Source organism: Pituophis catenifer, unplaced genomic scaffold, assembly GCF_029215685.1.
Source record: "Pituophis catenifer annectens isolate HBS135680 unplaced genomic scaffold, rPitCat1.0.hap2 SCAF_4, whole genome shotgun sequence".
In the NCBI taxonomy this organism is placed as follows: domain Eukaryota; kingdom Metazoa; phylum Chordata; class Lepidosauria; order Squamata; family Colubridae; genus Pituophis; species Pituophis catenifer.
In genome coordinates this window covers 1,225,095-1,238,750 of record NW_027256884.1, presented here as the reverse complement: position 1 = coordinate 1,238,750, position 13,656 = coordinate 1,225,095, and the positions used below count along the sequence as shown (strand labels likewise).

Sequence of the window (13,656 nt, the reverse complement as noted above, 5' to 3'; positions counted from 1 at the left end):
AATAAATTGCATTTCCCAACAGATAGTCTTTGAAGAAATCTTTCATTTTATTAAGCACGACAATCTGGCCCCGATCGTGGCGTAGCCAACTCTGGCTTCCTGACCCCAAACCCTCCCTTTCTGTTCCCCAAATCTCTGCGTCTCATTGGCCTTCTTCCAAATCACTCTCCCCATATCTACTACTTCAGCTCCCAGGAATGCCCCCCCTCCCTCTCATCTCCTAGGGGATATTATCTTCAGGGAAAATAAGTAGGTGAAATGTCAAGTGTCCTCTTGCCAGCTGCCCCCTCTTCTCCTCCTTATGTCAGCACTAGAGTAAATGCAGGTTGAAGTGCTGACATTGGGAACATGAAGGTTTGAAAAAAAAATATATCTAGACTACTTCAGAGGTTGTTAGGTGAATGAAAAATTACAAAGCGAGACGTCGGGGAAAGATATCAGCCACACTTTTTCACCGTTGTCTTTAATTCTTCAAAGAAGCACTTTGAAGCATCCGAAGCAACGGATGGAAACGAATCAAGGAGAGAAGCAACCTAGAACTAAGGAGAAACTTCTTAACAGTGAGGACAATCAACCAGGGGAACAGCTTGCCACTAGAAGTTGTGGGTAATCCATCACTGGAGGTTTTTAAGAAGAGATTGGACAGCCATTTGTCTGAAATGGTCAAGGGTCTCCTGCCTGAGTAGAGAGGTTGGACTAGAAGACCTCCAAGGTCCCTTCCAACTCTGTTATTCTATAATTCGATTGCAATGTTTTGTACGTGATGGAAGACTGATCAGAAGAAGAGAGAGACAGATACAAACAGAGAAAGCATCCTAGGATGATGAAGGCAACCCTGGTTTCTGAAGCTGCAGGCTCTTCAAACAGACATTAGGAGTCGGAAAGAAGGGAGAACAAATTTAATGTTGTAGTTGTTTAATTGTTAAATCATGTCTGATTCTACAGAACCCCATGGAGCACAACAAGCCAGGCTCCCTTTGTCCTCCAGTATCTTCTGGAGCTCAAATTCATGTTCGTTGTGTTGATGACACCATCTAACCATCTCCTCCTCTTCCTTCCCTTTCTCCTTTGGCCTTCCGTCTTTCCCAGCATCAGGGTCTTCTCCAAGGAGCCCTCTCTTCTCATCTGGTGGCCGAAGTATTTGAGCTTCAGCTTCAAGTTCTGTCCTTCCAAAGGACAATCGGGGTTGAGTTCCTTCAGGATTGACTGATTGGGTCTCCGTGCAGTCCAAGGGACTCTCAAGAGTCTTCTCCATAATTTTAATACCCTGAACTTATTTTGTAGTGGGAATCTTTTTTTCCCCCCTCAGTGTTTACTCAAATGAAACTTTTCAGGAACCAGAAAGAGAGATATTTATTGATCTTCCAGTGAACAGACTATTATGAAGATTGTCTCTGTATTGGGCATATTGTCACTGGATATTAAGACATCCCAGAAAAATCTATGTACCTGTTCCGGATAAACATCTTATGGAATTGATGATATTTCTGATCAGTTTAAGCGGAATGGAATGGAATGGAATGGAATGGAATGGAATGGAATGGAATGGAATGGAATAGAAGAAGAGAAGAGAAGAGAAGAGAAGAGAAGAGAAGAGAAGAGAAGAGAAGAGAAGAGAAGAGAAGAGAAGAGAAGAGAAGAGAATGCAGAATGGAATGGAATGGAATAGAAGAATAGAATAGAATGGAATGGAATGGAATGGAATGGAATGGAATAGAATAGAATAGAATAGAATAGAATAGAATAGAATAGAATAGAATAGAATAGAATAGAATAGAATAACAGAGTTGGAAGGGACCTTGGAGGTCTTCTAGTCCAGCCCCCTGCTTAGGTAGGAAACCCTACACCACTTCAGACAAATGGTTATCCAACCTCTTCTTAAAAACTTCCAGTGTTGGAGCATTCACAACTTCTGGAGGCTAGTTGTTCCACTGATTCATTGTCCTCACTGTCAGGAAATTTCTAATTTAGATTAATAAATTAATAGCATAACGGAAGCGTACTCTGGAACGTTAAAAACCCCTGTCGCTATTTCACCCCCAAGTGCCCTTTCCATGGCAAAATCGTTCCTCGGGATGAGTCGGGAAACCCGTTGGACCAAGAGGACCGAGAGAGAGAAGCGAAGATGCAGTTCGAGAAGAAAGAACAGCAGCCAGGTTGGTAGAGGGGACTTAAATCTCTGGCTGGGTTTTCAGATTCCTTTTATAGAACTGTTGAATGTCGCAAACTCTTTGACGGGAGTCTAGTAAATCAGTGCACAGGTAGTCCTCGACTTACGACCACAACTGAGCCCGACGTTTCCATTTCTACACAAGACAGTTGTTACACGAGCTTTGCTCCATTTTACGACCTTCCTTGCCGCCGTTGTTAAGTGATTCCCTGCAGTTATGAAGTTAGCAACACGGTCGTTAAGTGAATCTGGCTTCCCCATGGATTTTGCTTGTCAGAAGGTCGCAAAAGGGGGATCACGTGACCCTGGGTACACTTGCAACCGACGTAAGTACATGCCAGTTGCTTCTGAATTATGATCATGTGACCACAGGGATGATGCAGTGGTCGTAAGTGTGAAAAATGGTCGTAAATCCCTTTTTATCAGCACCGTCGTAACTTTTTTTTGGAGGGGGGGAATTTTTTTATTTTTATTTTTAAACAAAACATAAAAACATCCATCATCCATTCCAATTGCAAGTAGTGTGTCGGTCGGTTACAAATCTTTTGTGCTTCATCTCATATTCATCATTTACTAATTCTCTAATTTCACTCTAATCAATCTAACATATATCTTTGTATCATTATTCTCATTTGTCATTCATTTAAAAATGGCATTTTCATCCCATTAAAATCATTTCCATATAATAATAATAATAATAATTTTATTTCTATACCGCCCTTCTCCCGAAGGACTCAGGGCGGTGTACAGCCTGTTTAAAAACACAAACAAAACAACAATATAAAATTTAAAATAATTAAATAAAGTGGCTCAGATTTAAAACCCCAATAAATTTAAATATCCCAATTTAAAAGCTATTGTGTTGTTAGTCCGGCCTGGCGGAATAATAGGGTCTTCAGTGCGCAGCGAAACGCCCGGAGGTCGGAGATCTTACGAATTTCCGGGGGCAGTTCGTTCCACAGGGATGGGGCTATTGTATTATATTGTATTCTAACATCCATTTCATATTTCATTTCCATGTTTTATTATCTAGCCATTGATAAAATAAATCCCATATCTTATAATATTGTTTGTCTTCCTGTTCTCTAAGTTCAAATGTCAATTTGCTCATTTCAGCACATTCCATAATTTTCCTAATAACTTCATCTTGTTTAGGTATTTCCTCATTTTTCCAATTTTTAGCAAACACAATCCTAGCCGCTATCGATACATTCACAATCAGGTAACTCAATTCTCTGCTATATGTTTCTGGTAAGATCGGCACCGTCGTAACTTTGAATGGTCACTAAACGAGTGGTCGTAAGTCAAGGACCACCTACACTTGCAGAAACCAAAACAACTTGTCATAGATGGAAATTTGAACAAATTTCCAATATGAGAAATATTGTCTCCCACTGAATTTGTTTCCTTGAAGGAATTCCAGCAATTAATAAATTACATTTTAAATTAGATTAGATTTGGTGTAGAAGTAGTCCTTGACTTGCAACCGTTTGTTTAGTGACTGTTCTAAGTTACGGCGGCACTGATAAAGGTAACTTGTGACTGTTTTTCACACTTACAACCCCTGCAGCACACACACACACACACACACACACACACACACACACACACACACACGTGGTCACATGATCAAAACTCAGCCGCTCGGCAACTGACTTGTATTTCTGACGGTCGCAGTGTCCCAAAGTTACGTGATCCCCTTTTGCGACCTTCTTCTGACAAGCAAAGTCAATGGGGGAAGCCGGATTCACTTAACAACCGTGTCAAGCAAGGTCGTAAAATGGAGCAAAAAGTCACTGAACAAATGTTTCGCTTAGCAACAGGAATGTTGGCTTCGCCTGCGGTCGTACGTCGAGGACCGCCTGTGCTTTCTGGATCGTTTTCTAGTTACCAAACGAATAATGGTTGCTTCTTAATGAATCATAGAGATCAGGGGTCTCCAACCTTGGCAACGTTAAGCCTGGAGGACTTCAACTCCCAGAATTCCCCAGCTGGCTGGCTGGGGAATTCTGGGAGTTGAAGTCCTCCAGGCTTAATGTTGCCAAGGTTGGAGACCCCTGATATAGATGGTATATTTTTTCTATGCAAAGGTTAGAGGGAATCCCAACCCTGTACATGACAGGGAGCAGAGCCCTGTCTCCCCGTTAAATTTCACTTTTATATCCGGGCGTCCCTGCTGTTGGTGCATCATAACGACATTTCTCGACATGGTTGAACCCTATTCCTTCCTTCCTGGCCCCCCGGAGGCCACTGAGCAGAGCCCGGGGGGGGGTGTCTTTGGAAAAGACGAATCCTGAGAGATGATTAGACTGACCCATTAATCTGCGCCGTTCTTCCTTTCACCATAGTTTACGCGGGAGAGCAAATTAAGGGCCTCTCTTTTTGTGTGTGTCAGCCCCGGAGAAGATCTGGGTTTCCCCCAACCGTTAGTGACTTGTTAACAAACAGGGATCGGGACGGGGCCGCCAAGGCAGCCGCTGGCCAGCCAGATGTGAAATACTATCTCTTTACTAACTACCAAGTATTGATTTCGCCCAACCCGCGCGAGCAAGAAAGCAAGCACTATAATTTTCTTTTTCCCGACTGCTAAAGCCAGCCACAATGCCTGGAGAGCTTCAAGGGCCCCCTCCAAAAAGGCCCTTCTTCCTGGCACCCGATCGATTTTCCTCCGGGGGCTTTTAAATTGCGCCTTCGTTTTCCTCCGATGTTCATTTCATCTCCAGTGAACACACCGGCCACGTTTTCCCCCCACGTTGTGTTTAAACAATTGCACCATTCAGCCGGTTCCCGCAGCGCCAGCCCTCTTATTTACTGGGAGATAAACAGTTTAGACAGTTTTTTGTTAATCTGGGATTAATTGTTCCTGTGCCTGGGTTTCTTTGCTGCAATAAAAAAAGCAACAACTTTGTGATCCATCATTGGGGGGGGGTGAGAGAGAGAGGGAGGGAGGCTGGGCAGAGAGAATATGTGATTTTTTTTCTCTCTCCTTTCAGACTTTTTCTTTGAATTCCTTTAGAGCTCACAAAGCTAATAGTCAGCTCCTCATTCATGAACTCCCACCTAGTTTTTTTTTATATATCTGGAATATTTGGACCCCCCCCAATCCACCCAGTCTTTAAAAGACTGAAGCATTTTTTTTCCTACTTTATAATTCATAGTATTATTTATAATACTGAAATGACCTATAACTGTTTATTGGTACGAGATAGGTATTAATTTTTTTAGAGTTTATATCAGAACATTTAGATGTTTAGATGTTACTTTTGTTGCTTAGATTACAAAATTACATGATTACAAAATCATGTAGTCCATCTTATTTTTGACATTGTTCTGGAGTGCAAGTGTTTGGAAAATGTATGGAGTTCAGTTGTTTAGTCTTTCTTTTGCTTCTTATAACTCGATTGGTGAGTGGGTGAGAAGATGGATGGATGGATGGATGGATGGATAGATGATAGATTGGATAGATGATAGATAGATAGATAGATAGATAGATAGATAGATAGATAATAACAATAATATGACGAATAGATAGAATAATAATAATAATAATAATAATAATAATAATAATAATAGATGATAGATAGATAGATAGATAGATAGATAGATAGATAGATAGATAGATAGTTAAATTAATAATAACAATAATAATGATGAGGATGGATAGATAGATGGATAGATAGATAGATGATGGATGAATAGATGATGGATGGATGGATAGATTGATGGATGGATGGATGGATAGATAGATGATAGATAGATAGATAGATAGATGATAGATAGATAGATAGATAGATAGATAGATAGATAGATAGATAGATAGTTAAATTAATAATAACAATAATAATGATGAGGATGGATAGATAGATGGATAGATAGATAGATAGATGATGGATGAATAGATGATGGATGGATGGATAGATTGATGGATGGATGGATGGATAGATAGATGATGGATAGATAGATGATAGATAGATAGATAGATAGATAGATAGATAGATAGATAGATAGATAGATGATGGATGGAGAAAGATAAAAAAAAGATAAAAGATAAAAAGTGAGAGAATACAGAAATGCCCACATGCCTTGAGAAGCCACCGTGGCAGTGAGCTGGTCCTAATTTATTATTTATTCGTGTTCTCCTAAAAATAATCTAACGCAACACCATGCAAAATATGAATTCATTTAGGAGCTGAAGATATAATGCCTTATTAGAGAGATTATGGCTTCCAAATAGGAGCATCACAAGGAGGAAGGCGGTTGGGGATGAATCCCTGGCACAGGGATCATATTTATTTGTTTTTATCATCTCGTCAGAATGGCGAGATCCCGACTTCATGAGAGAAGTGGAAGCCGCTACTGGTGTCGATCTCGGCTCTTCTCATTTCGACACAAAAGGAAAAGGCGGGAAAAAGAAAGGGAAGACAAAGAAGAAATACCCCAACCTCACAGACATAAAGCAGGAGGCGAACACGTCCCGTTCTCGACTTGGGAAAAGAGTTTTCAACAAGTAAGAGTTGTCTTTGGTTGTCTTCTTCTTCTTCTTCTCACAGTCGTTCTTGTGAATGTCCTTTGGGTTTCCAGGCCTGGTCCTCCATAATCTGGCCAAATCTTCCAAGGAAAAGGAGCTAGGGTGGACCATGAAGGGGCTACCAAATCTTTGTGGGTGTTGTGGGGGAAGGATGAGGACTCATTGAGGCCCCAAACTCTGAAGATTAACTCATTTCAGCAAAGTCTAGTTTCTTTTCTGGATCAATCCTTCCTTGGTTTGACATGGAGCATTGACCATCATGATATTGGAGGCATCCAAGCAACAGGGTTTTTCAACCTTAGCCACTTTTAAGATGTGTGGACTTCAACTCCCAGACTTCCCCAGCCAGCCTGGTCTCAAGTATCAGACAGTCCTCTTAATATTGTCTGAGTAACATTGTGGATGAAGGAGGGTTGAGTTCAGATAACTCCCTAATGCAAGGTTTTTCAACCTTGATGAGTTTTAAGATGAGTGGACTTCAATTCCCCATGGCTGGGGAATTCTGGGAGTTGAAGCCCACCCATCTTAAAGTTGTCAAGGTCTAGAAACATTGCATTAGAGAATTATCTGAATTCAACCTTCCTTCATCCACCACCTGTTTTCTCTATCCTTACCATCTATCCTAGACCCTTGTCTAGTCAGCTTTTGGTTGAGTCTTCTCTCTCTCCCATCTCCCCCACTTCTACTCCTGTAGTAATTTTACCACATGGCCTTGGAGGAGGGGGAGCAGCTGGGAGAATAATTGGGCTGCCTTAAAAAAATTGAGTTGCGCATTTGGGGTGAGAAGGGAAGTTATTTTGCTGATTTAGAAGGGGAATTTGCCATCTCCAATGGAGGAGTTAAATAGAATGTTAAAGAAATAGCTTTTTAGATCTGAAACGGGAGTGAGTAACTATTTTGTCTTTAACAGCCCATTTTATAGCTGAAGCAGACTGTGGATTTTGCTGCATGGCATGAGAATGGAGGAAAGAATTCCTCTTTATACTGTAAATTAATTTATTAGGTCTTCTGGTTCATAGATGCAGGTTATGTCCATTTAAAGTTGTCTAGGCCTCCCTGAATCTTTGGATGGAACCAGGCATGACTAGTTCCTTTTAATTTTATCCTGAATAAAATTAACAGACAGAAATAATAATAAGAGGGTTTCATGGAAGAGTCTTGTGGCACAATTGTTCTTTAATTATAGGACTGTCAGGAAAAAGAATAATATTGCTATTGGAACGCATCTCTCTTTTACCAGCATTTGAAAGGCATATCAAACCACCTATCCAGGTTTAATCATTGATTTAAATGTTTTAACCCCATAGGCTAATTTTTAAACTGGCCACTTCTCTTTGTTCCCCCACACCCCCGACTCTTAGAAAGTGTGAGTTGCACAGAATTGTTTTGTTGGCTGACGCCTAAATCTAATAAATAATTGGCTAGTGTATTTGAAAATCTTAATTTTGAAGGCTTATGAGTATTGTTAGTGGCATACAAGTTGTCATATAGACAGGTAGAGCCTCTTCAGCTTCCCCTGGTTAAATCTGGCCCTGAAAATACCCATCTTCAAAGAAAGTAGCTTACCAGACGATTAAACCACAAATCAAGGTTTAGCTTCTCATGGTGAAATCTGGCCCTGACAACATCCATCTTCAGAGAAGGTGGCTTATCAAAGAATTAAACTACAAATCGAGGTTTCTGCTTCTATTTCTCCTGTTGATGAAAACTGGAGTCGCATTTTCCGCAAAGGAAGTGACTGTGGCTGATCAGGTTGATTGTCCAAGAATATCACTGGCATGAGCAAATGTTTATACACATCACCAACAACTGAGGGTGTCATTAGCCTTCCGGCATCTTGTGATACGTAGATCAACCCTTAATGAAACACACAAGATCTCCTGGCAGCTGAAGAGGGACCGTGAGGAAGGAGCACATCTCCAATTCATATATGGAAGCTCTCACTCAGTCCCTCTGGTAGCCATGCCTGTTCAGGCAATCCTCGAGTTATGACCACCATGGACCCCAAAATTTCTGTCATTAAGTGAGACAGTTGTTAAGTGAGTCTTGCCTCATTTTACGACCTTCCTTGCCACACTTCTTAAGCAAATCACTAAGCGAATCCGGCTTCCCCATCGCCCCTGGCTTGTCAGCAGGACTCAAAAGAGGATCACGTGATCCCAGGGCACTGCAACCGTCATAACTATGAGTCTGTTACCAAATGTCTGAATTTAGATCACGTGACCACGGGGGGGGGGGGGGAAATGCTGCAAAAGGTCCTAAGTGAATCCCAAGTCTCTTTTTTTCAGTGCCGTGGTAACTTCGAACGGTCATTAAATGAACTGTTGTAAGTCGAGGCCTACCTGTACACCTGGAGCAAAGGCCTTGAAGATTTTCAGTTATTTTTTATGACTGTCGCAAACCAGCCTGGAAGAGCCCCCACCTTGTATCTGCCAGGACTTTGAAACTCCGCATCCTCTTTTTTAAAAAATTATTAATTACATTTATTGGTGCTTAATGAACATCGTGTTGTCTGGGTATTTAGTTTGCTTAACAATTCATATCACATTCTTAATCTCCACCCCTTTTCCCCAACCATTGATAAAATAGATTCCATGCTTGGTAATATTCCGTATCTTCTTTCTGTTTAATTCTCAATGTCAATCTGTCCGTTTCTGCACACTTTAGTTTATTTTTTTTAATTATTTCTTCATCTCGCGGTGTTTCTTCATTTTTCCAGGATTGCAAAAATACAATCCTCGCTGCTGTCAAAACGTGCAATATTAAATAATACTTTTCTTATCTAGTTTACCTGGTATCATATCTAATAAAAATAATTCAGGTTTAAAATGAGGACCCAGATTGTTGGGGGCAAGATGCTATTTAGTATACTTGTCTTTGGTGTAAGCCGCCCAGAGTCCTCGGAGAGTGGGCGGCATAGAAATATGAATAATAATAATAATAATAATAATAATAATAATAATAATAATAATAATAATAATAAAAATCTACATGCTTTCCTATAATCTTTTCCAGCCATTCGTGTATTTTTTTCCCAAACGTTTTTCGTTTTGCCACATGTCCACCACATATGATAATATGTGCCCATTTTTTGATTACATTTCCAACGTTTGCTAGACATGTTTTTAAACATTTTAGCTAACCTGCGGCTGGTGGTAAGTGCCATCTATAAAGAAACTCTGCATCCTCTCATAGGATCAAAGCAACTGAAGCAGAGCAAACGTCGTGAAATCCGAAAAGCAAGACACCTTGTGTCCTTAAACAAAAAAAATATATTAGTGTGCGTATCATCCTGGCAGCCGAGAGGAATTCCTTTGAGGAAAATCCCTTGTTTAAAGAAATCATGTTCCTCTTCTCGTCTCAAAGAAACGCTTGTTATAAATAATGAGACTTGCCTGCTTTTCTTCTCTTCCTCGGCACGCGGCCCCGTCGTCCATGACAATCTGGCATTATCTGGTCTCCTTCCGAAACCGTCCATCATAATAAGCCGTAAAGTTCTTCTTTTTTTTCCTTTCCAAATTTTATTGATTTTTTTTTTATTAATTACATTTCTTAGTGCTTAACAAACATCGTGTTGTCTGGGTATTTAATTTGCTTAACCATTCTGACTACATTCTTAATCTCCATCCCTTTTTTCCCCAACCTCTGGTAAAATAGATTCCACGTTTGATAGCGTTCTGTGTCTTCTTTCTGCTTAATTTTCAATGCCAATCTATCCATTTCTGCGCCCTCTAATATCTTCTTAATGATCTCTTCCATCTCACAGCATTTCTTCATTTTTTCCCCAATGTTGTGCGAATATAATCCTCGCTGCCGTTACAACATGTAATATTAAATACATAACTTTTCCCATCTGATATTATACCTAATAAAAACAGTTCGCGTTTAAAATCTACATGAGCCGTAAAGTTCTAACATGGCGAATTTCACATCGGATTTCACAAATAAATTTCCGAAGGTTTTTTTGTTTGTTTTTTTAGAGGTTTGTGCGCGGGACTAATGTCTCTGCCTGTGGGTTAGCGCCAGTTCATGAGAATCCAATCTTGTCATATTTTAATAGGTTTCGTGGTTTGCGGCCCTAAACACGGTGATAACCGTGGCTTCGTATATAACAGTCGCAAATTACTTGGAAGGTGCGAATGATGGAGGCAGTCCTCTGCTCTGCCCATAAAGTCAAGTGCAATTGCACACCGGAGGATCTTGTTTCATTTACGGTATCACACAAGCCAGGGGGGTGCTAATGTAAAAAAAGTAGATGACACCCAAGTGCCAAGGCCATTGTGTTGTGCTAAAGACTCACTTTTCTCCTGCCAATTAAAGTTTCCCTTCCGGTCTAAAACTGCCACCGTGGAGTGACAGATCCATCCCATCTGCTAACAAGGTTGGTTTTTAAATGCTTCGTATCCGGAAAGGCACTGAAGGGGGAAATCCTTGGGCAGCAGGAACCTGGCATATTTATTTATTTCATTATTTATTGACTGGTTGGGTTTGTTGGCTGCTCCATCTTGGAGCAAATATCTCAAAATAAACAAAATACCCAGACGAGACTTCGATCCCACCAGGGTGGGGATGCCTGTCTGATGCCCCTGATTTATAAGTGGTTCATTCTCAACTGGCATCATGGTTTGCTCTAATAGGGGTAGTGCGGTAGCCTAAGAGTGGAGCTCTCGCCTCACAATCAGGAGGCTGTGAGTTCGATCCTAGGTAGAGGCTGATATTTCTCTCTCTCTGGGCACACTGAGAATATATCTGCTGAACTAAACTCTACATTGGCGACAGGGAAGGGCATCCGGCCACTAAAATGCTCTGCTAGCTCCATTCAGTTGCCCAGGCTCCACCCCGCAAGGGATAATGGAGTCGTTAAATGAAAGTGATGATCATGGTTTGCTCTAATAGATACCTATATTACGTAGGCTTGGCAGGTGGTCCTCGATTTACAATAAGTTCATTTAGTGACCGTTCAAAGTTGCCATGGCACTGACAAAAGGGACCAATGGTCATTTTTCACACTTAACGACCATTGCAAATCCAAATTCAGATGCTTGGCAACTGGTTCATACTTATGACAGCATAAGTCATAAGCATAAGGGGTCAGGTGATCCCCCTTTGTGACAAGCAAAGTCCATGGGGAAGCCAGATTCACTTAGCAACCATGTTACTAATTGCAGTGATTCACTTAACAACTGTGGCAAGAATGGTCATAAAATGGAACAAAACTCACTTAACTGAGTTTTGAGTTCAACTGTGGCTGTAAATCAAGGATTACCTATCTATATCATCTCATGTATCTATTTATCCATCTATCTATCATTTCTCTCTCATGCTATCTATCTATCTATCTATCTATCTATCTATCTATCTATCTATCATCCCTCTCTCATGCTATCTACCTACCTATTTACCTATTTATAATGTATTTAACCATTTAAAGTTGTCTCTGGAAATTATCTAAGGTGCTATAAAAAGTAATTAAAACTATAAGAGGTAAAAGAGCCAATTGTTAGTAAGCTGCTTTTTCTATTTTAGAGTTTCTGTTAACCTATTCTAAATAGAATCCATTCATTTCAAATGTGCTTTGTTGATACTCCTTTAAAAATAGTTTTTGTTCCCAAAGCTCAAAATACGCAGGAATGAGAAGAACATTATAGCGATTACTCTCTACAAGCTTCTGGTCCTTCTATTCTTCAGATAATATTATATTTCTATGCAAGTAATTGTCAAGGATGAATGTGGTGTGGAGGCTGTTTGCTGAAAGGCAAACGTTTGTTTGTTTTCTGTTAACGAGGACATTACTAAATTAAAACTATATTGTCACAACTAATTGAGCTAACATAATACATTTGTTCTGCTTCATCATCGGCGCCATGTTTAAGGGCTGATTAGCAATTAATCACAGCCCTCCCACTTCGTTATTTTTGCAAACAAAATTGGCCAACATTTGCGTGAAAATAACAGTCTGACTTTCTTTTTTCCTCCCTTCTTCTGCTCTACAGAAGCGCGGTGAAGCGAGTCGTCAAAGCGATGAATCGAATCGACCAAAGAAAACACGAAAAGTTTGCAAACCAATTCAACTATGCGCTGAATTGAACGTCATCAAGAGAAAGACTAAGGAAAATCCATGGCGGTTTTGATACAGTTCTTATGCAGCGTTAGTTTTTTTTCAAATTCGGCCATTTTTAAGATGGGTGGACTTCAACTCCAGCTGGCTGGAGAATTCTGGGAGTTGAAGTCCACCCATTTTAAAAGTTGCAAATTTGAAAAACACCAGCCGATATGTACAAAAACTGGAGGGACTTCAATTGATCGACTGTCACCCCCTTTTTAAAACTTCTTCCACGGACATTCCTGTACAATTCAGTAATTGTACATTGATTGAAATAATCTCATTCATATAAGTATATATATATATAAAATCTAATATATTTAATAATAAAAATTGACTTTCTTAAAAAAATACGGAGTTCATCCTGGCATGTTAAAAGACTTAGGAATTGTATATATGCCAGGAATATATTGTAAGGTTCATACTGGTGTGAATAAATTTTGTAACTTAAATATGCTGAAAATCTGGTCGCCTGCAAATTAATTCTATTGTGTAAGCTCAGGAGATCTTAGAAAAGGTTACAATCCTGACCAAAAAAAAAAAAAAACTGGTTTCTAGATGCTCTGAAAGTGTTAAATGTTTTTCATTAAGTATATTGGAAAGTTGAGATAGGTATTATTGTACTTATGAGGACAATATGATCTATTCTGGTCCCTCTTGCATACATGAATTCTTATATGGTTGTATCTATGCAGATTTTTGAGCCGTGGTGGTGCAGTGGTTGGAATGCAGTATTGCAGGCAAACTCTGCCCACAGTCAGGAGTTCGATCCTGACCGGCTCAAGGTTGACTCAGCCTTCTGTCCTTCCCAGGCCGGTAAAATGAGGACCCAGATTGTTGGGGATAATAGGCTGA

General features: G+C 40.1%; 1 protein-coding gene across 1 annotated transcript in view; it reads left to right on the top strand.

Annotated features, from left to right (window-relative positions):
- UVSSA (UV stimulated scaffold protein A) overlaps window positions 1-13,345 on the top strand; it is a 46,561-nt gene extending 33,216 nt beyond the window's left edge. Inside the window, exons 12-14 of the mRNA XM_070943419.1 lie at window positions 2,045-2,156; window positions 6,485-6,677; window positions 12,692-13,345. Of these exons, the coding sequence (XP_070799520.1) occupies window positions 2,045-2,156; window positions 6,485-6,677; window positions 12,692-12,785 (399 nt within the window). The 3' untranslated portion in view covers window positions 12,786-13,345. The remainder of the gene's footprint in view (window positions 1-2,044; window positions 2,157-6,484; window positions 6,678-12,691) is intronic.
- The last annotated feature ends 311 nt before the right edge of the window (window positions 13,346-13,656 follow it).